Source organism: Natrix helvetica, assembly GCF_964273705.1.
Source record: "Natrix helvetica genome assembly, chromosome: 3".
Lineage (NCBI taxonomy): Eukaryota > Metazoa > Chordata > Lepidosauria > Squamata > Natricidae > Natrix > Natrix helvetica.
In genome coordinates, this window is record NC_138549.1 from 156,612,321 (window position 1) to 156,638,239 (window position 25,919).

The 25,919-nt window shown below is 39.3% G+C and overlaps 1 protein-coding gene across 4 annotated transcripts in view; it reads right to left on the minus strand.

The window, feature by feature from the left end:
* NFATC2 (nuclear factor of activated T cells 2) overlaps positions 1-25,919 on the minus strand; it is a 173,663-nt gene that overhangs the window by 47,492 nt on the left and 100,252 nt on the right. For all 4 annotated transcript variants that reach the window (XM_081949660.1, XM_081949663.1, XM_081949661.1 and 1 more), the window contains exons 7-9: positions 24,176-24,231; positions 23,274-23,400; positions 20,714-21,397 (exon numbers count right to left, since the gene is read on the minus strand). In XM_081949660.1, coding sequence (XP_081805786.1) covers positions 20,714-21,397; positions 23,274-23,400; positions 24,176-24,231 — 867 coding nt within the window. The remainder of the gene's footprint in view (positions 1-20,713; positions 21,398-23,273; positions 23,401-24,175; positions 24,232-25,919) is intronic.

The following is a 25,919-nucleotide window of genomic DNA, read 5'->3' on the forward strand; positions in this document are numbered from 1 at the left end:
AACTTTAATATCCTGGATTTGGGTTTTAAGTGCTATTATGACAGCAGCCTCATTATGGCATCCTAAAATGCTTTGCAAACGACTAAGGGTTAGAAGCATTTGTATCTCCTAAAGTATTACAAGTGCAATACCAGCCTGGTCTGAATTACGACTGGGGAGATCCAACTACCAATCTTCATTTAAGTGTGAAGATTTGGGGGCAAACACTATTTGTTGTAAGGGACATGGTGGCTCAGTGGCTAATACGCTGAGCTTGTCAATCAGAAAGGTCAGCAGTTCAGCAGTTTGAATCCCTACTGCCGTGTAACAGAGTAAACTTCCATTACTGGTCCCAGCTTCTGCCAACCTAGCAGTTCGAAAGCATGTAAAAATGCAAGTAGGAAAATAGGAACCACCTTTGGTGGGAAGGTAACAGCGTTCCGTGCGCCTTCAGCATTTAATCATGCTGGCCACATGATTATGGAGACATCTTCAGACAGCGCTGGCTCTTCGGCTTTGAAACAGAGATGAGCTAGAGTTGTTCCCCAGAGTCGGGAATAATTAGCACATATGTGTGAGGGGAACCTTTACCTTTTACCTTACTATGTGTTTGCTAATTGGTTCACTCTTTTCATGCGCCCCACCCTCCCATCCAGAAACTCTTGCTTCAATTTAGTTTGCAGGGCCATTGTTTTAGGAAGCTAAAAGGGGAGGGGAAAATTGCAGTGAACTTTGAGAAGAAAGGTAAAACAGGAATGTACTAAGTAAATAAAACACATGGCTCCAAATGATGATAAATTTATGAGATAGTAGCAGACTACTGCCAAGTAAACCTACACTTCCCCCAAAATATTTGGAAATGACCCCAGAAGGATATTTCTCCAAAGCACTAGGAGTCAGTCCCAAAATCATCATTATCTTTTTTCCCCCCCTTTTCCTGGTGAAAACATTGCTGCAGGCTTACCATCTCATTCCCCTGAATAACTGGAAGAATAATTTGTGCTGTTTGAGAAACTACCTTTTGGGAAAGAGCTAAGGCAAATATTCTCAAAATATTCTCCAACTGCAGGTCAGGATTCCCCATACAGCTACAAGCAACCTAAGAGAGGGTCTTTAGAAAAATTCAATAATTGCACAGGTAGAGTGGACCCTCATTGTGGTCTTTGCTCCTTATTTTACCCAAGCAAATTTGCAATGGGCAGCCGTGAAGAAATGCCGTGATATACAGGTAGTCCTTGACTTATGATCACAATGGAGCCTAACATTTCTGTTGTTAAGCAAGGGAGCTGTTCAATGATTTTTGTTCAATTTATAACCTTTCTTGCCGTATCAAAGTGAATTTGTTAAGTTAGTGACAAGGTTGTTAAGTGAATCTGATTTCCCCATTGACTTTTCTTGCCAGAAGGTTGCAAAAAGGGATCACATGATGCCAGGATACTGCAACCATCATAAATACGAGCCAATTGCCAAGTGTCCAAATTTTGATCATGTGACCTGTGATGCTACAATGGTCGTAAGGGTGAAAAATGGTCATAAGTCCCTTTTGCAGTGCTGTTGTAACTTTGACCATTCCTTGTAACTAAAGGAATGATCGTTACGTCGAGAATTAGTTGTACAGTTATCTAGGATAATCAGAACTGCAGAAAAAACAATTACTGCCAACCTGCCTTCCACTGAGGCACTTTGACTGAGCACGTGTCAAAAAGAGGGCTGTGAAAATATTTACAGATCCCTCACATCCTGGACATAAATTGTTTCAATTTCTACCCTCAAAATGATGCTATACAGCACTGCACACCAAGACAACTAGACACACGAACAGTTTTCCCCCGAACGCCATCACTCTGCTAAACAAATAATTCCCTCACCACTGCCAAATTATTCACTAAGGCTGCCTTACTATTAGTATTAGTCTTCTCATCGTTCCTGTCACCCATCTCCTCCCCCTTATGACTGCAGGACTGTAATTTGTTGCTTGTATCCTTACGATTGATATTGATATTGTTTCCTGATTGCTTATTTATTACCCTATGACTATCATTAAGCGTTGTACCTTATGATTCTTGACGAATGTATCTTGTCTTTTTATGTACACTGAGAGCATATGCACCAAAGACAAATTCCTTGTGTGTCCAATCACCCTTGGCCAATAAAGAATTACTATACTATAGGGATTGCCTCTTCCTAATTTCCTTTGCCAATCTCATCAGGTCCTGCAGAAGAGGTAACTTGCAGGTCCTGTACGGCAAAAGAGTTCCATCTGATGGGACCTAGAATGTGGGCCTTTTTTGGAATGGGACCCACCCTCTAAAAGACCCTCACTCTTCCTGAACTGAGGTTAGCTCCAATCCCGTTGGCCTTTGGAAAAGTCCTTAAAACACTGGGTCTTTTAGCAAACCTAGGGATCACCTGGCAATAGGGAGCCTGTGCATTGGCTGTATCATGTGTAACATTCCCGGGGTCTTATTTTTGTAATTTGTTTTAATTGGCTTTGTAGAACGTTAAAATGTTTTGTACACCAACCAGAGTTTCTTCATATGAGCAGTCATTAACAGTGGTGGGATTCAAATTTTTTTTTACTACCGGTTCTGTGGACATGGCTTGGTGGACATGGCAGGGGAAGAATACTGTAAAATTTCCTCCCAATCAGCTGGGACTTGGGAGGCAGAGAATAGATGGGAGCGGGGCCAGTCAGAGGTGGTATTTACCGGTTCTCCAAACTACTCAAATTTTCTGCTACCGGTTCTCCAGAACTGGTCAGAACCTGCTGAATACCACCTCTGTGTCAAATACATTTGACAAGTAAGTAAGTATGTACGTACGTAAGTAAGTAAGTACATGGGATACATTTATTCCTGGCTCAACCCTAACACCAATGGAATCACTTTATCTGATTAAATTTATTTTATCATTTGAAGTGGTCTCAGGACTTCAACCTTTAAGAACTGATGGTATGCCATGGTATTTCTCCAAGGACAGGCAATTCTGCCCGTAGGGGGAATATGCAAATTAGTTTGTGTAAGGCACTGGCCTAAAAACCAGGAGACTACAAATTCCAATCTCACATTAGGTGCAAAAGAGGATAGTGGGCCAGGCCCTCCCTATCTCAGCCTAACCCTCCTCACAGGATGGTTGTGGGGAAAATAGGAGGAAGGAATATTATGTATGTTCACCGCCCTGGATTACTTATGACGTGATAAAGGCAGGATAATAAATAATAATTTTAAAAAACCAGGAAGATTATCAGTGTATCACTGCCCAGGGGGTTCTCTAAATATGAATAAAATAAAAAAAATAACTGTCCTGACTCTTTGAAATGGGTTCTGGAAGCGAAAGCTGTTTAGGGGATCACCATAGCATGTATATTTCATTCAGCCCACAGTGGAAGTTTGCTTCAGATTTGTCTTCCTGGAACGTGTTGAAGCCAAGGTAGAGACAAGCATCGACTGGGAATTCATATGGATTGCTAAGCAAGGAGTTGGTTCCCTAAATGGCTCCCTTTTTGGCTCTAAGATTCTAGCATTCTAGTTTCTTTCCAGAGCTTCCTGGGCAACACAAGCCCAACATGAGGGAAACCATCTTTCTTCCCAAATCCTCTTCCTTCCATTCATTTCAACTAGAACCCTCATTGGGTTTTGCGTGCAAAGCATCTGTGGGTAGCCATGCAAGTTTCCTGCCGTAAACCAGATGTGCCCTAGGTATATCGCCTGCTGTCTTTCTACATACAAAAGAGGAAATGAACGTCTTGATCTATTCACCACAATATTGTTGAAACATTAGTAGTTTGGTTAGAGATTTGAACTGTTGGGTAGGTGGGGATATTTTCGATGCAAACAAATCAGGAGGAAAAAATCGATGGATTTCCCCCCCCCCCCCAAAATGCTTTGTAGAATGAGCAGAATGCTTTTTCTTAGGGCAAACTCCAAAGAAATTTCTCCTGAGGCAATAATATTCCCCTGATGGACTAGGAGGAGAGTAATAGTTTAGCAGTTAAAGACGCTGAGCTTGTCAGCTGCAGAACTGACAGCCCAGGTTTGAGATTTGAACTCCACGCAATGGGGTAAGCTCCTGTTACTTGCCGCAGCTCCTGCTCACTTAGCAGTTCAAAAGCAATGCAAATGCGAGTAGATAAATTGGTACCACCTCAGTGGGAAGGTAACAGCATTTTGTGCTTCTTTGGTGTAGAGCCATGCTGGCCCCATGACCATAAAAACAATGCTGTCTGGACACAACCGGACAGGGAACCTTTATCTTTTGATGGGTTAAGAAAATACCCTTCCTTCCAGCCGAAATATTCATTTAATTTTGGCTCTGCTCAATAAAACTTGCAGAATTTGGGAGGAGGGGTGTTTAATGCTTTCAAATGTGTGAAATCTGATCAAACAGAGCCAATAAGAAGGACAAAGTAAGCAATAATTTCTTTGAAAAAAAAATTTCCACTCCTGGAAAAACAAATGTTCTTCCTTTATCTCGTAGGGAAGGGAAACCATCGCTCTCCATATACTGCTGAACTACAATTTCCCACTTTCTTCAGTTTTGTCCGTAATGGATGGAGCTGGAGGAGATTACAACTTGACAACATGTGCAGCTGTCCTGCCCCCACCCCATCCCACCCCCGACTTCACTGATTGAAGGCATCGGTTGTCTATTGAAAGGGGTTTGGGCAATCTCCAGCCCACACCCATTTCCTATATTCTTTTTTTTGTGTTTTTTTTTTAAAGAGGGGAAGTGGATATAAAAATTATGTTCAAGTACATCTCAGCTATACTGGAGAATAAGTGTGTTCTTATAGAGTCTGAAACAGAGGTGCTTGTTTGAAAGGAGCGGATGAGGGGAAGAATTATTACATGTTTCACTGGGCTAAATAGAGGGAGAAGAATGGGACACAGATGATTGGCTACTCAAAAGAGCTGAAGCCTAAAAAATAACAGAGTTTGCTCTGTTGAAGGAAAAGAGGACCAAGAGTTGGCGGCAGATTCTTCTTATCCTCTTTGCTAGCCACTCCCAGAGGCAAATCAACATGAACAAAAGGCAAGACAGGGGATTATGGGCTCTTTTCAGGCAACAAAGAGTTCCCATTCTTTTCAGCAAGGGTGGATAGCTAGTGGAATCATTGTACTTTGAGATGCATTTGGATAGGCTCACAGCTTTAGCTCCTCAAGCTATTTTCCTCTCTTGAGTGTTGAGCAAGTGATACCACAGTTGGACTTAAAATGAGATATGCATGCTCAGGGAAAAGTCCAAGTCATCGGAACAATGCTGGATGATATATATGGGGGGTGGGGGTGGGGAGGTGGCTTTATAAGATAAACCTAGAAGGTCAGGATAATCTAGCAATTTATTTCTCATAGTGACCATTTAATCATTCACTAACTCGCCCATCCTCAACCAGGCAAGTGCAAAGGATGACTTTGGCCTAGGCTTTGTCTTCCACGGAGTGTTAGTGGGGAAAACAACTGCAAAAGGACTAAGTGCATTAACTTGCACTTCTGAAAGAAAAGCAGGATATCAATTCAGAATAACAGAGTTGGAAGGGACCTTATGGGTCTTCTAGTCCAACCCCCTGCTCAGGCAGGAAACTCTATTTCAGGCAAATGGTTATCCAACCTCTTCTTCAAAACCTCCAGTGATGGAGCATTTACAACTTCTGGAGGCAAGTTTTTCCACTGGTTAATTGTTATAACAGTCAGGAAATTTCTCCTTAGTTCTAGGATGGTTCTCTCCTTGATTAATTTCCATCCATTGCTTCTTGTCCTGCCCTCGGGTGCTTTGGAAAATAGGTTGACCTCCCTTTCTTTGTGGCAGCCCCTTAGATACTGGAGTCAAAGCCACAAACACTATGATGTTGCAGTGAGCTGAAAGAAGGAATGTTTCAATTGTAAAAAAATATATAGTTTTGTTACTAGCCAACTGATTTCTGGAATGACATACTGGTAGTCCTCACTTCCAACTGCAATTGGGACCGGCAACTCCATCACTAATCTATGCGGTTTTAAGTCATCATGTGACTGTGATTGACTTACATCAGTTCTGGGTGAGATTGTGAATCAATTTACCCACAGTCATTCAGCAATGACATCACATGAAATTTCCCGTTGGCTTCCCCATTGATTTTTCTCGTTGAAGGTCGGCTTGAAATGGTGATCACGTGACCACAGGTAACACTGTGATGGCTGCAAGTTCAAGGATGTAAATCTCTTTTTCCAGTGCCTTTGTAACTTTGAATGATCACTCCAAGAACAGTTGGCAAACAAGGACTATGTGTAGTGTGATTCTAGTTTTGAACATCGATGTCTATTTCTCTGCATTGGTTTCAACATGTGAACACATGACTAGCCCTGCTGGATCAGGGTTAGGCCAATCTTAGGCCACAAATGGGAGATCAAGGCATCCTTCCTTTTCCATTGTTGTTTCTGTACATCTAGCATGTATAGGTGGTTTGCCTCTGTGCCTGGAGGCAGCACCCACTGATTAAGACTAGTATCCAGTAGTAGGCGTGTCCTCTAGGAACATACAACTCCCTTCTGTAACCATTTAAAACAGCAGCTCACAACAGAACACGTAGCACCATGTTCTACAGGTTGATTAGATGCACATGAAGAATATTTCTTCCTTTTGTGGCACTATATTAAATGATTTATTTCACGCTGGGAGGTGATAATTCAACACAATTGTTACATGTGCAATTTATAGTTTCCAGCCAAAGGCATTGATATTCCTGCCAGATTGCTCACCTGGCCTCCTACTACTGAGGTTAAAAACGTTATGGTTTGGTTAATGCATAGCAGATGTAACATATTGAATGGATTCGTGAACCATGCTAAGTCTTAAACCAAGTCAGGCTTAAAAAATCTCTAGTCTTTAAGCCTCAATAAAGCAAAACATATTATGGCTAACTGCATTGCATGAACGAGGTTATGATCATGTTATCCTTCTATTCATATTACTTGTAACCAAAAAAAAAAAAAAAAAGACTGAACATTTTCACCCTCTACACTATATCTTCACTTTTTGGGACAGTCTCCCACCCCATCCCCAACTGTGGGAAGGACTGATTACTCCAAAAATCCCAGGTCCCAGGATAGAAAGAGACTGAGCAAGAGTGGCTGGGAGAAAAGGATAAAGCCTATCCTTTTTCTGAATCTAATTTTTGTTAAAAGAAATATAAACTGAAGGAACATCTGGGAATGCATTACAGACTGTTAAGAGTTAAGCAGCTCCTCCTGGATGGTTTTGGTTAAACCCTTAGCCTCTCTGAGCTACATTTGGTTAATTCTTTTTTTAAAAAAAAAGAAAGACACACACAACTGCATGTCACAGCTAGTATTAAATCAACCTCACTCTTTCCATCAAGGTTTGAAACCACCCAAATAAACGAGCACCGAGTGAGACATTGAACATGTGAGAGGCGTCATTCATACATTTCCTTCTTCTTGGTTTATGTTTGACTTGATCCATTCATAGATGATGAAGTAATTTTATATTAAACACACAGACAAACCAAAGGCAACCTAACCAGCCTACATTTAACTGGCCCCTACTCAATTTGCATAGAAAATTGGGAAAATAAGTTCATACTGGAGGTATTTGCTTGCTTTTTTCTTTCTAGTTTAAATTATTTCGTGCTTGGTGGCAGTCTCTATGTTAATTTAGCATTACCACATGTCCCTTATTTTAAGGAATGTCTCTTAGTTTGATTTCAAAGGGCTGCCCCATGTTCTACAACTACACAATTCCATAGAATATAAAAATGCTTCTTACATTAGAACACTACGGCACCGCTAAAGCTGGATTTAAATAAAAATAATTACTTATAAAGTTTTTACATCAGAAAGAAGATTCCCCACAGCATATGGATTAAAAGCGTATGTCTGGACCCGATTTGTTCAATGAAACATTAATCCCATGCTGATGGAACGATGAACACTAGTTATTCATTATGAAAGCATTAAATCATTTTTGATCCAAATTTAATTATTTGGGGGCTTACGGTATTTCCTTTAGTGGGCTAACACTAGGGTCTTCCAGGGTATGAAGACCAACTCTTGATGTTTCATTCAACAGCTATGTGGAATTAGATGTCACAAGTTTGGATGATATCATTTTGGGTTATGAGTGTTGTGTGTATTTGTGTGCGTGCTTGTAATTCTCCAACAAAAGTTCTCTAAATGTTGGAGAGTGCCTATATGCTAGAGCAGGGGTGTCAAACTCACGTCGTCATGGTGGCGTCGCATGATGTAACAGGACTTCCCCCCCCCTTTCGCTAAACTGGGCGTGGGCAGCGTGTGACGCATCCAGCCCGTAGAGCAGCCTTCCCTTTGAAGCTAGCTATTCTCAGTGATGGAATTCCAGATGGTAGTAAAAACCATAGTGTTCTAGAAGGCTTTTGGAGATTGACTCTGTGCCATCAGGAACCAAATGCTTTAATTTTATTTGGGAATTCGTTTGATAGGTGTTACATATTGCCTTGTAGCTTGGGGTAAATTTATGTCATTGTCTTCATTGAGTTTTATGCTGTCGCAAATCTCTGTGAATCTAACACACTTAGCAGTTTACAAATGTAATATGTAATGATAAAGATTACTAATAGCATTACATTTCTGTAAATATATGGTTTTCATTTCTGTCTACACTAATCGTGCTTGAGAGTTCTATTCTTGAATAAGGAGTACAATTATGCTTGGTGTGAAGCCTGGTCCTTGCATTTCTTCTTCAGCAAACAGAAATTGGACAAAGTCCTGAATGTGCTCAGAATCTCTTTGCTGGAAGGGATCTATCGTAATCAACAAATTAAATATTTCCCAGCAGATCAAATGTTGACCCAATTATATTGACCCGGGAAATACACAGCTTTCTGCAGGCTTCCTGCTGAGTGGCAATATCTATGGATTCCTATCCAGCAGTGCCAATAAGAAGATGCACAGATCACGAAACGTTCTCCCTGGCTTGAAGAAATGAAAGCATGCAGCTTGCATCCTTGAAACCTGCAAAACTGTGAAGACATAATCTAAACCAGGCAGAGGTTGGCTAATACGTAAACATTAGAATGTGCATTAACTTGGGGATCACAATTCTTTCTGCAGATGACTGAGTTAGATGAATTAGTTGTAGACAAGTTGCAGTATTAAAACTTCTAATTACAGATGGAAGAAGGATGCTATATCAATCTAGTCTTTCTCTCATCCAAATAGAAGTTTCCTTAGTAATATATTCCTTTCTCATTCTAGTTTCTCCAGAAACTTAACAGTATTCTGTTTAAGAGTGTACTCTACATTTGGTGAATAAGGTTAGTCATACGTTCATGCTAATTACAGCTGTGGGTAGATAGAAAGCTTCCCCTAACATAAAACTGTTTTCTTTTTACAAGAAGAATTGGCTGAATCGATGGAAAATGTATGATTTACTGATAGATGATTTCTTTCTTTTTTATTATTGGCAATGACAGCAATGTCATGCAGACTGGATATCTAAGCAAAATATGTAGAGGACCTACAATTCAGATTGTTGAATATTTAAACTTGGAAAACTAAGATACTATACAGTCTGAATTCTGAACTACCAAGACTCAACCAGATCAGTAAATCATGGTCACATGATATAAGAGAAGATTGCTATACATATACTTATTAATCATTCAGAGTAGTCTGTGAGATAAGTATGCATATATAAGTACACACCTTAATATGGGTAGAAAAAATGGGTAAAAATGAATCAGGGTGCTACCAATTCAAAACTAGGTAACATTAACTATAAACGTATCAAAGAGATCTGTGAGAAGGATCTTGGAGTTCTAGTGGACAACCATTTAAATATGAGCCAGCAGTGTGCAGCAGCTGCCAAAAAAGCCAACACAGTTCTAGGCTGCATCAACAGAGGGATAGAATCAAGATCACGTGAAGTGTTAATACCACTTTATAATGCCTTGGTAAGGCCACACTTGGAATACTGCATTCAGTTCTGGTCGCCACGATGTAAAAAAGATGTGGAGACTCTAGAAAGAGTGCAGAGAAGAGCAACAAAGATGAATGGGGGACTGGAGACTAAAACATATGAAGAACAGTTGCAGGAACTGGGTATGTCTATCTTAAGAGAAAGAAGGACTAGTGGAGACATGATAGCAGTGTTCCAATATCTCAGGGATTGCCACAGAGAAGAGGGAGTCAAACTATTCTCCAAGGCACCTGAGGGTAGAACAAGAAGCAATGGGTGGAAACTACTCAAGGAGAGAAGCAACTTAGAACTGAGGAGAAATTTCCTGACAGTTAGAACAATTAATCAGTGGAACAGCTTGCCTCCAGAAGTTGTGAATGCCCCAACACTGGAAGTCTTTAAGAAGATGTTGGATAGCCATTTGTCTAAAATGGTATAGGGTTTCTTGCCTAGGCAGGGGGTTGGACTAGAAGGCCTCCAATGTCCCTTCCAACTCTACTATTGTATTATTGTATCTATTGTACTCTAAACAATTAATAAAATTTCAACAGAATATTAAATCCTGTAGGGATTTCAACCTCATTGAGTTGTACTCAAGTTTATTTACTGGAATGGATACTACAGTGAAGAAAGTTCCTTCTTCCTCATCCATCATGTTAAATCTTGCTTTTTAGGGTGGAAGCCCCAGTGAAAATAAAGGAAGCAAAAGTGTTGCTGTACATCTCTTTACACTTCTGAAGAAAAAATAACCACTAGGTTTCCCACCCTCTTATTTTTAAAACTTGGTTTGAGAACATTTAAATCTGTTTTGAATTTATATTCTCTCTTTCACCATCAAATTTTTCAGGGATTACTCTGATATGTTTTCTGCCTCTTAATTTTCTCATAATATAGTAAATCTTCTGACTGTACTGGATTCTTTTTAAGAAGAGTGCTTTTTTCTTTGGATAATATCAGTCTCATTCTGTGTATCTGTATAACTTGGCAAATGCTATTAACTTATTGGGTATAAATTATAAAACAACTCACTGCTAAAAAAACCCACTTTAATTCATACTTAATGTCTGATATTGAACACGTTTTGGCATGCAAGTATCTGTTCTCTTTTTTCATTGGTAACCAGAAAAACCATCAGAATAATTTTAAGGTTGATTCAGCCTTCCATCCTTCCGTGGTGGGTAAAATGAGGACCCAGATTGTTGGGGAAAATATGTTGACTCTGTAAACCACCCAGAGAGGGCTGTAAAGCACTGTAAAATGGTATATAAGTCTAAGTGCTATTGCTTTTGCTGAATTAGATAGCAACTGAAAGGTGCCTATTACTTGGAGTATCTAGAAATGTATCTTCCATTTTTAAATACTGTAGTATCTAAAGGACTTTCACAACTACATTTCATAGTCATCATATCTCAAGCCTTTGCAGAACCAACTAAGAACCATGCAAAGAATCCTGTAACTAGGCAGGTGTTTACTAATAGGAAAAACAAATCCTGCATTTACAGCTTTTAGCAATTCCTTTAGCTTATTACTCAAATCTGCCGACTGCCAAAATCTGCTTGTTTGAGCAGATTCAATTAAGCCCCATCAACTTATCTTTCAAATTAGCTTCACTGATTAAGACATCTGGCTTTTCATTCTTGATAATAAGCCACCTGCAGCCAAAATCAGAGCAGATATGCATTTACCAGAGCTTATCTCCACCTTCCCTTTAGGGAAAGGAGTATTCCCACCCCCCAACAACCACATTATAATTATTGGGGAATAATATATGTGGGTAAAAACTATTTAGTGGACACAACTTCTCATATCAATAGAATTGGAAGTGGCCATTTAAAAGCCATGAAATCTAACCTGGTGCAGGAATCCAAATTAAAGCATCCCTAACTGATGGTTGCCTAATCTCTCCTTGAACCTATCCACTGGGATTAGCTAAAAGTCTATGGCAGGGGTGTCCAAACTTGGGAACTTTAAGACTTGTGGACTTCAACTCCCAGAATTCCCCAGCCAGCTATGCTGGCTGGGGAATTCTGGGAGTTGAAGTCCACAAGTCTTAAAGTTCCCAAGTTTGGACACCCTGGTCTATGGAGATTCTCAGTCATCCAGATCATGGTTGTCCCAAAAGGTGTTTTTCACTTGGGGATGAACATCCTTCAAATGGTGTGGGACTGTGGGAGGAGTATGAATGGATATCTAGAAAAAGTGCAGACTACGGGAACGATTTGCACTTCAGTTAGAGATGCAGACAACACGGACTCACTCCCAACAGCCTGCGCCTGTCTTCAACAGTGAAAGGACACAGGGCCGAAAAACATCCTGCAGCCAAGAAGGCTCCACACCCATTTGCACTATTCAGGTGACCCCGAGGACACAGATAAACCTCCAAGTGCTTCAAAGACCCTCCAAAAGAATGCAAATGACTAATCTGCAAGGAGTATAAATCCTTCAATTCCCCACCATCCAGTCAGAGCTGAAGAAGCTTCCTGGATGAGAAGCAAAATGTCTTCAAAGAAAAAAACAAGGAAGTCCAGTTTCCCCCTGAAAAAGCACCTTTGGGATATCCACTGCCACTTTTTTTTAATGTCTTCTACACTAGAAGGGCTCACAAAGAAATCTGCCTCAAAGATTATAATCCATATGCGTTTAGCTGACAGTAACTCATACTGAAATTTACATCTGATTAGAAATCTATATGCCCGCATCATGGTTAGGTTGCAAACCTATGTAGGTTTAACTGGAGAAACTGGATGGAATAGGATGATTCTGAGGAGGCGTGTCCAGAACTCTGCTCTCCTGCATACAGAATCTCAATCAGCAAACATTTTGCTCTGCTCACTCCCTCCAAATACTACTTTTAAGGCTTATGGCCCAAACCAGCGGTCTGCAACCTTAAACACTCAAGGAGCCATTTGGGGCCATTTCCCACAGAAAAGAAAACACAGGGAGCCACAAAACCTGTGTTGGCATGGCTAACTCAACGTCACTCACTCCCACTCAGTCATATGACCTCCCCTCTCTCTCCCCCCTCCATCCCCCGCTGTTGCCCTTAACCTCTCAGGCCAGGCAAGGAGTGACTGGAAGGGAAGGGTGAGGGGCAGGACCAGCCAGTGGTGGGATCATCCGACAGGGAGCCATAGCAGAGGGCCCAAAGAGCTGCATGTGGTCCGGAGCTGCAGGTTGGAGACACCTGGTCCAAACTAATGAAACTGAAACAAATTTATCCATAATTCAAGTCCATTCTGATGTTCAGAGCTATGAGTTCACCTTCCTCGTTGCCCATCAGGTTCCCTGTCCTGTTGGATATGTGCAGATTCAGCCTAACCCATATTTTCAGCAATGATGATGAGCCCCAGATAGACTCCAAAAGTATCATTAGAAAATACAATGCTTTCTTTAGGAATTGGCCTTACTAGAAAGAAGGAAAGTAAGAAAGACAAAGGCACAATACAAGGCATCTTAGTAAGTTTGATGAGATGCAGAGCAGAATTGTGCTTGGCCGCAAATCACAAAATGGTTTGTGATAGTCATTCTGTGAAAGTATATATTATGCTTTCTATCTAGACCATTCTTGATCCAGACCATTCCAACATATCTGTTACTTGAAGTCTGCCTTGAAATATTATAAGACACCCCTAAATATGAACAGCAAATGGAACGTAAAATGGTTTGTAATTTTATTTCAAATTTATTTTGCAAAGATGGACTCCAGACTTACTACTCCTTGACACCAACATTGGTGTCAAGTTCAAGCTCAAGTTCCCAGTTATAATAGAATTCCAACCTTGGCAAGTAATACTGTTTCCTTAATTAGAGTTACGCTGGTCTTTGTAATAAGGGTTGATTTGATTAGTCAGATCAGCATAGGTTTTGGTAGACATTTTCTGGCACTAGCCCTTACTCTTTAAAGCCCAGAAATAAATGAATCCAATTTCCCTGTCCAGCTAAGAATTACAGGTAGTCCTCAATTTATGACCACAATTGGGCCCAAAACTTTTGTTGCTAAGCGAAACATTTGTTAAGTGAGTTTTGCCCCATTTTACAATCTGTCTTGCCGCAGTGGTTAAATAAATCACTGTAGCTGTTAAGTTAGTAACACGGGTGTTTAGTGACTCTGGCTTCCCCATTGACTTTGCTTGTCAGAAGATTGCAAAAAGTGAGCCCATGACCCCAGGACACTGCAACCGTCATAAATATGGACCAGTTGCCAAGCATCTGAATTTTGATCCGGTTACCATTGGGATGCTGCAACAATTGTAAAGTGTGAAAAATGGTTGCCACTTTTTTCACTGCTGTTGTAACTTCAAAGGGTCACTAAATGAACTGTTTTAAGGCAAGGACTGCCTGTATAGTTGGGGCAGAAGTTAAAAGAATTGTAAGTATTGGTGGGTTTGGGGAGAAAATGTTATTCGTGCTACTATGAAACAGGAGTAAATTATTGTACCACTTACTTTCAACCTAGCTTATCTTAGATCAGGGGTCTGCAACTTTTAAGAGTTGTGGACTTCGACTCCCAGAATTCCCCAGCTGGCTGGCTGAGGGATACCGGGAGTTGAAGCCCTCAAATCCTAAAGTTGAAATAACGCGTCTTGAATTCTTTGGAGGAAGCTGGCAATGTCTCTGTGGATTCCACACACTATTTTGTCTTTGTGAACAATTTTGTAAAACAGATTAATCTAAATGTATATAATTCAGCATAGCTGCATAAGCCATTTGGTTTGAATCTGTTGGCAGGTTGAAACCTGGCTGGCTTCTGGATGAGTGTCTGCAGAACTGTAGCCTAGGCTTGGAAGTAGGAAAAATATATATCAGAAGGCGATGCCAAGAAAATCACACAGAGTTATTCATGAAGTCATTAAGAGTCAAACTATGCTTGAAGGATCCTTTACTTTTTACTGTCTGGTCTATGCTTGATTCCCCCAGCATGTTGTCACTATTGCTGTATATTCATATTCCAATTCTTACAAGATTAAGTTCTTAGGGCTGTAAAGTAAAACAAATAGATTATATTCCTGCCACTTTGGCTACTTTTAACAGTTAAAATTAGGTGCATTTTATTGAGAGGATTGGAAAATTAGGGAGGATATCTCCAATGTTGCAATGGCTCTAAACTGAGTCTAAACAATAAGTCAGGACAGAGACTTCATGAACATGGAGAAGCCAAACTAGAGCAAATGAAAATTGTACCAAAGCAGGCTAGACAAAATCAGGTCTGAGACCATAATCCTGACAGCTGCTAGAAATATGTAGGGCTTCATATCTTATAATTGCATGAAACCAAAGGTGGTTCCTTTTTTTCTACTTGCATTTTTACATGCTTTTGAACTGCTAGGTTGGCAGAAGCTGGGAGAAGTAACGGGAGCTCATTCTGTTACACGGCGCTAGGGATTCGAACTGCCAAACTGTCGTTCTTTCTGACCGACAATCTCAGCATCTTAGCCACTGAGATACCCTTAAATCTATATATCTATATATAATTCCCCTTCAAATCTCTTAAATACTTCTTCCGGCATTCCCTCACTTCTATTTCATCCACAAATCCATTCATCATACTTAGTCTATTGGAGAGTCCTCACTTAGAACTCTTCATCCAATTCCAAGACACTTTTAATTTCCACTCTAATTGTAATCCTACGCTATTCTACTCTAGTGAAAGTAACTGTAACCTTAAATCTACTTTCCATTCACTATAGTGAGATTAGTCTAGACAACAGAATGGAAATATTTGTCATGAAAGGACTGAACACCTGTTTTCCCACAAAAATCACAACGCTAGTGCTATGCTTTGGCTTCCCAACATTATTTTGCAAAGATAGGAGGAATTTTTCACTCTGAAACACAGCCTCTACGTGAGGAGTGCAAGGACAAATTGTGAATGTGTACTCTGAGCCAGGCTCAAGTTCCGTTTTTTGTGGTGCTCTTGCTCTCTTAATAGATTTTGTATGTTCTTCTGAACAGGAAACGCTTTATAGCAAAACTTGCCTGCAGGCATTGTACTATACCAATTAAAGGATTCCTGAATTCGAGAACAAAGAAGTACCAGTAGAGCAACTGGTTTTTTTTTAGTAGCTCAATTTATTTTCTTCCTTCCTCCTATGCTGAATTGGGGTTTATCATTTTGGAGTTTGCAGTGTGTATGTGAGTGTGTGTGCGCGTGTATGTTTGTAGCTTATATGTTATTATATGATTGGATAAGCAAATGAATATAGTACCGAAGGAAACATTTAAAAAAAATGTTAGACTTTGGGATATTTAAACTTTTTAATACTTATTTAAGGCTTACAATGCACATGTATGCATTGTACCTTCAATTCAAGGGACTTTGCATACTCCTTTGGAATACCTTTTTAAACTTCTGTGAGGCTTCTGCAAATTTTACAGATTTTTGGAAATTCTGTGACTTGCCAAAGTCTCAGAAGGCAAGACAAGAAACAATGGATGGAAATTAATCGAGGAGAAAGTGGCCTAAAACTAAGGAGAAATTTCTTAACAGTGAGAACAATCAACCAATGGAGTAGTTTGCCTTCAGAGGTTGTGGGTGCTCCATCATTGGAGGCTTTAAAGAAGAGACTAGACAGCTACTTGTCTGGAATGGTACAGGGTCTCTTGCTTGAGCAGGAGGTTGGGCTTTAAAACCTCCAAGGTCCCTTCCAACTCTATTATTCTATTCTATCTATCAAAAGATCTGAAACTGTGGCCAACAGTGTTGCCAACGGTGAAGCCATACCTAGACAATAATGAGCAATGAAAGTATTGTAGGCAAAGCACTATTGTGCCTCAAAACAGTGCAACCCAACTCATTACTGAATATAGAACAATAAATGCTATTTATCCGACTCTTTCTAAAACTGTAACAGTTTTACTTGCCAGACACCATTGGAGGGAAGGCACGATTAAAACAATAATAAGAAAATAAAATGAAATAAAATAAAATCTATGATATACGCAATAAGGCTGCTGCCAACCACAATTCCATAATCGTGGTGCTCTGATTGAGAATTCCTTCTTCAAGGTAACTATCTATAGCACAGTCTGTGGGAAAATACAGAAGAGCAAAGACACCCGGCAACAGCCTATTAAATCACATGGGAAGAAGCAATATCTCTGTTAATTTCCCATCAATAGACGTATAGATATTAACAACATCTACCGACCATGCAAAAGAGAGTATCACCCAGCCAAAAAAAGGAACAAAAAGACTCCAGTACCTCTCCACCAGCTATCAGAACCTAGATCAGCATAGATTAACTCCAAGCTTAACATCAGACCAACAATCAAGTAAACCAAACCCCGATCAAAAATCTGTCAAAGAAGCCAACAGCAAACAGCCCAATCAAAGCATCTCTAAGATCACCCGGATCAACACCGACAGGCCAAGCCACTAGAGTACAAACTGACAGTAGACAGCACTCCTTACTAGCACTGATAATGCTACCTAGTTTGGGTGATGAAATGCCTGCAAGAAAACAAGCAAGCTCAGAGATCACCAAGGACCCCTCAATTAATTTGGCTTGATGGATCACCTTGGACAATACTGATTCAATGAAAACTTGCATGAACGTCATAATGCAGATGTCCATCTACCTTTGAATATTCACCTGTTTGAAAGACAAATGTACTTGGGCCTCTGTTAACCTAAATTGGTTAGAAAGGATCAGTTCCAAGCATTTTGTTTTCTTTCTAAAAGAGTCCAGGGGTACTCCTGAACCATTTCATAATAATTGCAGGACTGATTTTTGAAGAGACTGAAACTCAAAGATGTAAAATCTATTTTGCAAGTTGAGAAGGTCTCCAGTTTAAAAGTCTGCCCAGAAAAATGTCTGAGACTTGGGAGGCCTGCTGTCAATCATAGTGCTGAGTCAGACAGGCCATATGAATTTCCTGCTTGGTTTTCACTGCCAGATTTCGCATGGCAGTGGTAAATTTTCAGTGAAGATCAAGTGGGTATAAATTTTATGTTGCTTTGTATAGGGTGGAGAATTTTTGTTTTCAAAAAAAATCCTTTGTAAGTGGTTTAAAACTCTTCTGTGTAAATTGTGCAAAGAAAGCAGCCATAAGAATCAATGCGTATGTTTCATAATCCACCAGTTATCCATTTAATAAAGGGGGGGGGGGGGTTTGAAGTTTTTCTCTTGGCATCTGCCATTCCAGCATGCTGAATGCCCATGTAGAGAGACAAATTTGCAAAAGAAAGTCTGATAGATTTGCTATGGGAGAAATCTAATTTATGCCCATTTTACTGAGTGAGAAGATTACAGAAATTGTATTTATCAAGAATAAACTCCGAGCAGCATTACCCATTCAGGCATCTGCCAGTCAGCAGTCAGCAGAAGTCGCCTGCAGTACTGAATTCTAACCACTGTGCCAACACAGTTCTTTCCCATCTGAAAATCCTTTCACACTAACTTTATTTAATTGACCCAGTATCCCTTAAAAAAAGAGTATCTCCTCATGGCCATGCAAGCTATTCGCACCTAGTTCTTTTAGTGTTTATTGCAATGAACCCCTGCCTTATTCAAAATAATGTACAGGCATGCAATAAATTACAGATCTTACTTGCAATTTTCTGAAGCTTTTCCATTACTATTCTCTCTCTCTCTCTCTCTCTCTCTCACACACACACACACACACACACACACACACACACACACACACACACACAGAATTGTGGCACTTATTATTTTTTTAAGCCAAGAGTGTTAGGAACCTGTCTATCTGTAAGCATCCATAATGATGAACATGTGAACATAATAGTGAACATGTTCTGAAATCCACGCTCCCAAAGTCACCAGGGGTCAATTCTCATGAGCATTTTTAAGCAGATCCAAAATCACAAAGGGGAACCAATCCAAATTTATTAGGAAATAACTCTTCCTTTCAGTGACCAAAGGTCAGCAAATTACTTCATTCAAACTCTAATCCATGAAAGTTTTCTCCAGAAGAATGAGTAACAAGAGAAGGTTTATGTTTCCAAGAACATATCATTTTTTAAACCTGAAGTGCTAAATAATAGCTTTCATTCAGTTTTGCTCAATTCAGAATTTTATTGAGTTTTGAAGTGAAATACTGACCAAGTATAGGAGACACAATAAACTTTATAAATTTGTTGCAAAAACTCGTAATCATCTTCTTCAGAGCACTATTTATTCATATGGAGAAAAAAAAAAACAATTTTAAAACAATCCTGAAATAGAAGTCTATTTGCTTATAATAACGTCATAATTAGCATTGTAAGAGGTAGACATTTCATTACAATTTTCCTATTTTTCTCCTAAGTGAAAATATCTGAATTCCTGGCAAAAATATGATGCTTTTAAAAGATTGTATATGCCTCGACAAATATTCTTTTTAAAAAAATACAAGCCAATTGCATCCTTAATAGAATATTTAATTAAATAGTTTTAAATTTCGGAGGTGTAGGACAGGACATCATGAACGTAATAATACCACTATGAATGTTAGGTTTAATATGTCTATTTTGAGCTGAAATCCTTCTAAGGCAAATAATTTCAATTCTAGCCATTCCAGTGGTAAAATCACATTGCCACCTATACGTCCAAGAACCCAATGACCTTCAAGGCGATTAAAATTTTTAAAAAACCCAGTAAAAATGTCGGCAACAAAAAGTTCTTTTGTCATTCAGCATGCTTCAAAAGAATTTTACAAACACAGAATCCATACTTATGGTCTATTGCTTTTAAAAACTTGAACATTAGTATCTTATTTTATCCAATTTATTCATTTGCTTGGCCAATCAAGTCACCCTTATTACAGTCAAAGACCAGCATAAGGAGAATGGGGTACAATAAAATAAAATAAAATCCAAAATATCTCCCCAAAATTAAATCATATAAAAAGCTAAAAATGAAAAAAAAAAATTAAAAACTCCAAAAAGAGGGTAAAACAATAGACTTAGAGATCATGCCAATATATCTAAAGTAAATAGTATAATAAATCTAATACAAATACTTTATAATAATGGTTTGAGTGGTGTTAAAATTAATTTGTGGCACAAGTCATATCCTGATGTATTTTAAATGTGCGTAGAAAATTGCAGTTAAACAGTAAAGCTGTGCTTTCCATTAAAACAAATAAAAATTTATTAGGTTTGTACTATTATTAAGTCAAGGAATTTGATCCAAAGGCAAACATATTTAGAGAATTTTAAAAACGGCAGACTTTTTAAATAGTTTTAAGCCAAAGTCTTTGCTTTCAAAATGCAATGTAAGATTTTGTCCCAAAATAAATAATGTGATAAAGGAGTATCTTGGAGGTTTTAATTTATTAATCTTTGTCTGAATGTTCCCTTGATCCTGATCTCAGAAGTTTGGCAGTTCTAATCTCACCAGCTCAAGGTTGACTCAACCTTCCATCTTTCCAAGGTGGGTAAAATGAGGACCCAAATAGTTGGGGGCAATATGCTGACTCTATAAACTGCTTAGAGAAGGCCGTAAAACACTGTGAAGCGGTATATAAGTCTAAGTGCTACTGCTATTGTGTAGTGGAGCTAAATTCCATGATAATATGCTTTTTCACATTAATTATTTTAAAGACATTGAAGCTCTTTTTTTACTGGCAGAAGAAATCAATTTGGAGAATTAGGGAGTATGAACCAGCAGAGCTGTATATATGAATAACATGCCAAGATACCCTATAATTCTAGGTTATTGTTTTGTACAAATGCAGCCACTTGTATTCTCCAAACTACAGATTTGCACTTTAAGAAAGAGGAAGCCCTTTCTCTTTCTTAACGTCTTTCAAAGGCCAATCTGGAGAGAAAATAACATTTTACAAAACATATATTGCTTACCATCATCCAAATAAGCTTGGTCAAGATTCTGTTCCTGTTTTACAGTGACTCCAGCTGATACCACTTCCTTCTGATCATTTACTGGTGGTCCATTTTTGGCCGTTCTCTGCTGTTGAATCACAGTAGGATAAGAACTTGGGCTTAACCTTTGTGCTTGGTTGACTTGAGGCTGATGGGGCCTCACTCCACTGGATGTGAAATTTTCACTGCACATTATATGCTGAAACTCTTGATGGCTTTCACATCTCATCTGATGATTGGCTGTGGGAGAGCAATGAATCACTGGAGAAGATGGCTGATTGACTGGGGAATGATGGAGCATTGCTGAACTTTGGCTAGGGGATCCTGTGTGCACAAGCACTGACCTATGAACATCTGGGATGGGCACCTGGGCACCCATCAGGTGTGACTGCTGATAGCCCAAGTGGCTTGGACTGAGGCTCTTGCTTCTTTGATATATTATAGCTCCTGGGTTTTGGGAAGGATACTGAGATTCGGGAGAAGAGAGGTTTGAATGCAATTGCTGGCAAGAAGCCATTGTAGCCACAAGACAGGAAGGAGACTCCGAGGCCATTGTATGATGCGAATAATAAGGCTGTGTTACTGTTCTCAGACCACTGTGTACTGTATCGCAGATTAAACTTGGATCATAGTCATCAATGGGCTCTGTTTTTATGGAAGGCACTGGAACAAAGCACATAAAGGATATCAGTTTTAAAAGAACTGTTAATGGACAGTCAAAGAGAGGGATGACTCTGACACTGTAATTCCCCACCACCAGTTTTCAGCTTGTTCAGTTTTCAGATACTACTCATATATCTACTGGCAGATTCAAGACTTACTGTACATCCACAATTTGAACTTTCATTTCACCTTCTATTGCCTTGTCCTCAAATACTTTTTGGTGGACTCAGTTTATGTGTTCAGCTACAAAGGGTAATGGGCTAATAGCACTAGACCCTGGAGTTAGAAAAGCAGAAAGCTACTCCATCATACTAGGATTGAGTTAAAGTGGGTTATTCTCATCCAAAGTCTGCACTATAATAGCAATAGCAATAGCACTTAGACTTATATACCGCTTCATAGTGCTTTTACAGCGCTCTCTGAGTGGTTTACAGAGTCAGCCTATTGCCCCCAACAATCTGGGTCCTCATTTTACCCACCTCGGAAGAATGGAAGGCTGAGTCAACCTTGCGCCTGGTGAGATTTGAACTGCCGAATTGCAGCTAGCAGTCAGCTGAAATAGCCTGCAGTACTGCACTCCAATCATGTGCCACCTCGGCTCTATAATAGTTCTCTGTGGCAGGCCATGGGCTTTATAATAGTTCCTGTGGCAGGCCACGGACTCTATAATAGTTCCTGTGGCAGGCCATGGGTGCCATATGATGATATCACATCTTATGGTGGCAAATGATCTCACCTAGCATTTTCATGTAAATGATAAAGTAGAAAGAAGAGAAACTCAAGCTCTGAAGAATGTCCTATCTCAGGGACCCAGAGTCCAACCTCCTTCTCACAACAATAACAACTTATATCACCCTCATTATGCACATAATGACTGCCAGCTGAACATGGTACTTAATTCCACCAAGCCAAGCAACACAAAATATTGTTCTATCTAGTAAAGGCAGAATCAAGTGATGTAATATGTTAATATTATGGAAGTGAATGATCTTTGTGTATGTAAGCAACAAACTGACTACTGCCAGAAAAATTACTAATGTATCAATAATGTGTATCCTGATTAGAGGTCTATGCTAGGCTAATTAAGTGGCGTTTTTTTCCCAGCATCTGAAGCTCGCGGCTACCTGGATGGGGAAGAAGTAGTTTATAAGGCTCAACTCAAGAAAGGTCCAGCACCGGTAGTTTTTAGGGACTCTAAACATGGAGATTGTATTTTTTTAAAATTCTGGATGGGTTTAGCATCCTCAAACATAACAGGTGTGCATCTGGAACTTGTGGCTCCTATTTAAAGGGCAGCTGATAGCTCTGGCCAAGAACATCATGTTCATTGGTTATTTTGTTTTGTTTTTAATCCTGTTAACTGCCCAGAGTCACAATTTGCTAATGATGTCCATATAAATGGCATGTACAAATAAATAAAGATGCTTTGTGGAAAAGAAAGATAAAAAACTAATGATCAGCCAGAGGGAAATGATTGCACAAATTGTTCCTCAAAATGGAAAACTTACAAACAATCCTTGAGAGAGTGTTTCTGAATACAAATCCCAGGTTTTTCTCTTAGTATCCAACTTAACTTAATCTAAAAAGATTCCACCTAGTTTTGAAGGTAATGTCCTCTTTTGAGTTGAACTTAACTCCTGATGCCCCATGACCTCACCTATTCTTTTTCAGAATGGAAGTAGTTCACTCCTGTCATCTTTCAAGACCATTCTCAATTTTTCTGTTCTACAACCATGATATTCCCTGTGGTTTTCCATCCAAGTGGTATATTGTATTGCCCTTGGGTATATTGTACTGCTATTCAGTTACCATAGCATAGTGCTGTGTTCCCACAAATGTTTGTGCTACAAATCCCTTTCCATAAAAAGAAAATTACCTGGATGGTAGATAAAATGCTGTGGCTGACTTTTTTTCCGTTTCCCATTGATAACATAGAAATTCACCTTAACAGGGACACGAATGTGCTTGTTGCGATACTCTGGAATCTCTACAAACAGCATGTTCTGAAAACAACAACAACAACAGCGATAACTAACTGTGGGGACAATATAGTATAATAATGTCAGTAATTCAGTACTAACAGACATACACATCTAATCTGCAAAAATCCAGATGTTCTACAGATGGCAGGAAATGCGTTTTCTGCATCTATTTTCTGCTTGTCCAGATTTTGCAAATCAAATGTGGTAGGCCTAATTTTTACAATCAGTGAGAGATCACTGGGCTATAATCTTGTAAATAGTCTTTGACTTATGACTACAACTGGGACCAGCTGTTAAGCAAATCCAGCCTCCCCTAATATCTTGCTTGCCCCTGAAAGGTTGCAAATGGTGATCATGTGATCCTTGGACATTACAACCATAATAAAAACATGTAGGTTTCCATGCCCCCAAATTTGGATCACATGACCACTGAGATGGTCAAAAGTGCAAGGACCAATTGCAAGTCACTTTTTTCAGCCCTGTCATAACTTTGAATAGTTATTAAATGAATAGTCGTATGTGTTTATCTGTATAGGCAACCCCCCTTAAATAGTTGACCTGACATATAGTATCTGAAGTTTCAATCTTAGATAAATTAATTTTAACATTATTTATACTATTAGTTTTAATATTTGTTTTATTTATGAGAATCTCGTCCACAACACGAGGACAATAATAGATTCCTGTTCACGGTGGCCAATGTTAGGCATTACAGGAGAACATAATTTACTAACCATTCTTTTTTCATAGAAAGAGGAAGATTGTGTTTCTGTGGCTAACAATAGAGTGAACTTACAGATTGGCTCTTGTCTTTGTCCACTGTGGCCTCCATCTCCCAAACCTGCTGCCCATCTGAAAAACAAATTAAGTCATCCATGAAAATTGTTCCAGAATGTATGGAAGGCAGATGTAGATAAAGTCATTAGGAATGCACCCCTTTTTATATTATAGTGTTCAAAGTACTTTTTTTGCACATGTTGTCCTAAACCATTCTTAAAGAGACATAGTGTTTATTATTATGGTTCATTGCACAGTCATGCAGATGTTCAGAATGGATTTGGCATTTTAATCTACCTACTGAGTCCGTCCTAAGAACCTGGGATAGGCACATGTTGATGTTTGATGACGTAGGAGGTATTGTCACAGGATGTAAGCTATTCTGAGTAAAGCTTCCTTTTGCAATTGACTGGTGGTAAATTTGTCAATGCCGATGGTGTTTAAGTGATGCTCCAGTTTATTATTGCATGTTGCACATGGAAAGATAAGGTTGAATGAATTGCTTTCTCTCCCCCCACCCCCCACCCAAGGACCAGCTCACAAGTGTATCGTAGAGATGAAGTTCAAATTAGAAAGATCAAGAATCTGACTGCAGTCAGTCATGCAAAAGGAAACTCTTCAAATGTCTAAACTAACATACCGCATTAAAATTCACTAATGTAGAACTTAAATTCAGTTGCAAAACTGAGTGTATGTGGATATAAAGGTAAAGGTTCCCTCGCATATGCGTGCTAGTTGTTCCCGACTCATCTCCATTTCTAAGACAACGAGCCAGCACTGTCTGAAGACATCTCCGTGGTCATGTGGCCAGCATGATTAAACGCCGAAGGCGCACGGAATGCTGTTACCTTCTCCCCAAAGGTGGTTCCTATTTTTCTACTTGCACTTTTTATGTGCTTTCGAACTGCTAGGTTGGCAGAAGCTGGGACAAATAACGGGAGGTCACTCCGTTATGCGGCGCTAGGGATTCAAACCACTGAACTGCCGACCTTTTTGACTGATAAGCTCAACAGCTTAGCCACTGAGGCACCGTGTCCCTGTATATATGGATATAAATACATACAGAAGATATCAGAAAGTACAGGGCTAATTTTGTTTTTATGATTCCAATGCTATTAATTTCTCACCGTAAGCAATTCTATTACATTACATTTAGTTTAGTAAAACTAAAAGCCTTTCAATGTTTATTATTTCTGCCCTGTATTGAAAATGTTTCCAGGTGGAGATGCTTCTACTGTACTATCTAAGGACAAACAGTTGTTGGCTACACAATCTTTCCCAGTGTGAGACCTGTACCATATCTTGATCTGTCATAGTTGGCACTAGAGGAGGTGGGGAAAATCTGATAAGTATTCTGCCCCAAGCAGCCATTAACAAAGTTAAAACTTGTTATGATGTTCCCACAAATGCTAGCTTCTTCCTCGAACTAAAACTTTCCTAGTTCCTCCAAACTTTCCTTGCAACTCAAAAGACCTTATATGAGTTCCTTTCCTTCCTCTCTACTTTGTCAGCATATTACAGGCATTGTTAAAAAAATGACACAAATCTTTCACTAGTACATGAAACACACTTTCACATCCTTGATGCTGAATGGGAGTTTTTTTGGGGGTGGGGGAAACTGCTGCTTCCACAATTGGTTCTACCAATGCTACTAACAAAATTTGATGCTTTTAATGGCATAACCGTATTTCTGTTATGGCATTAATCCTGGGTCTTTCTTAATGATGGCTATAATTTAGCGATTTCCTTCAAATGTTTTGCAT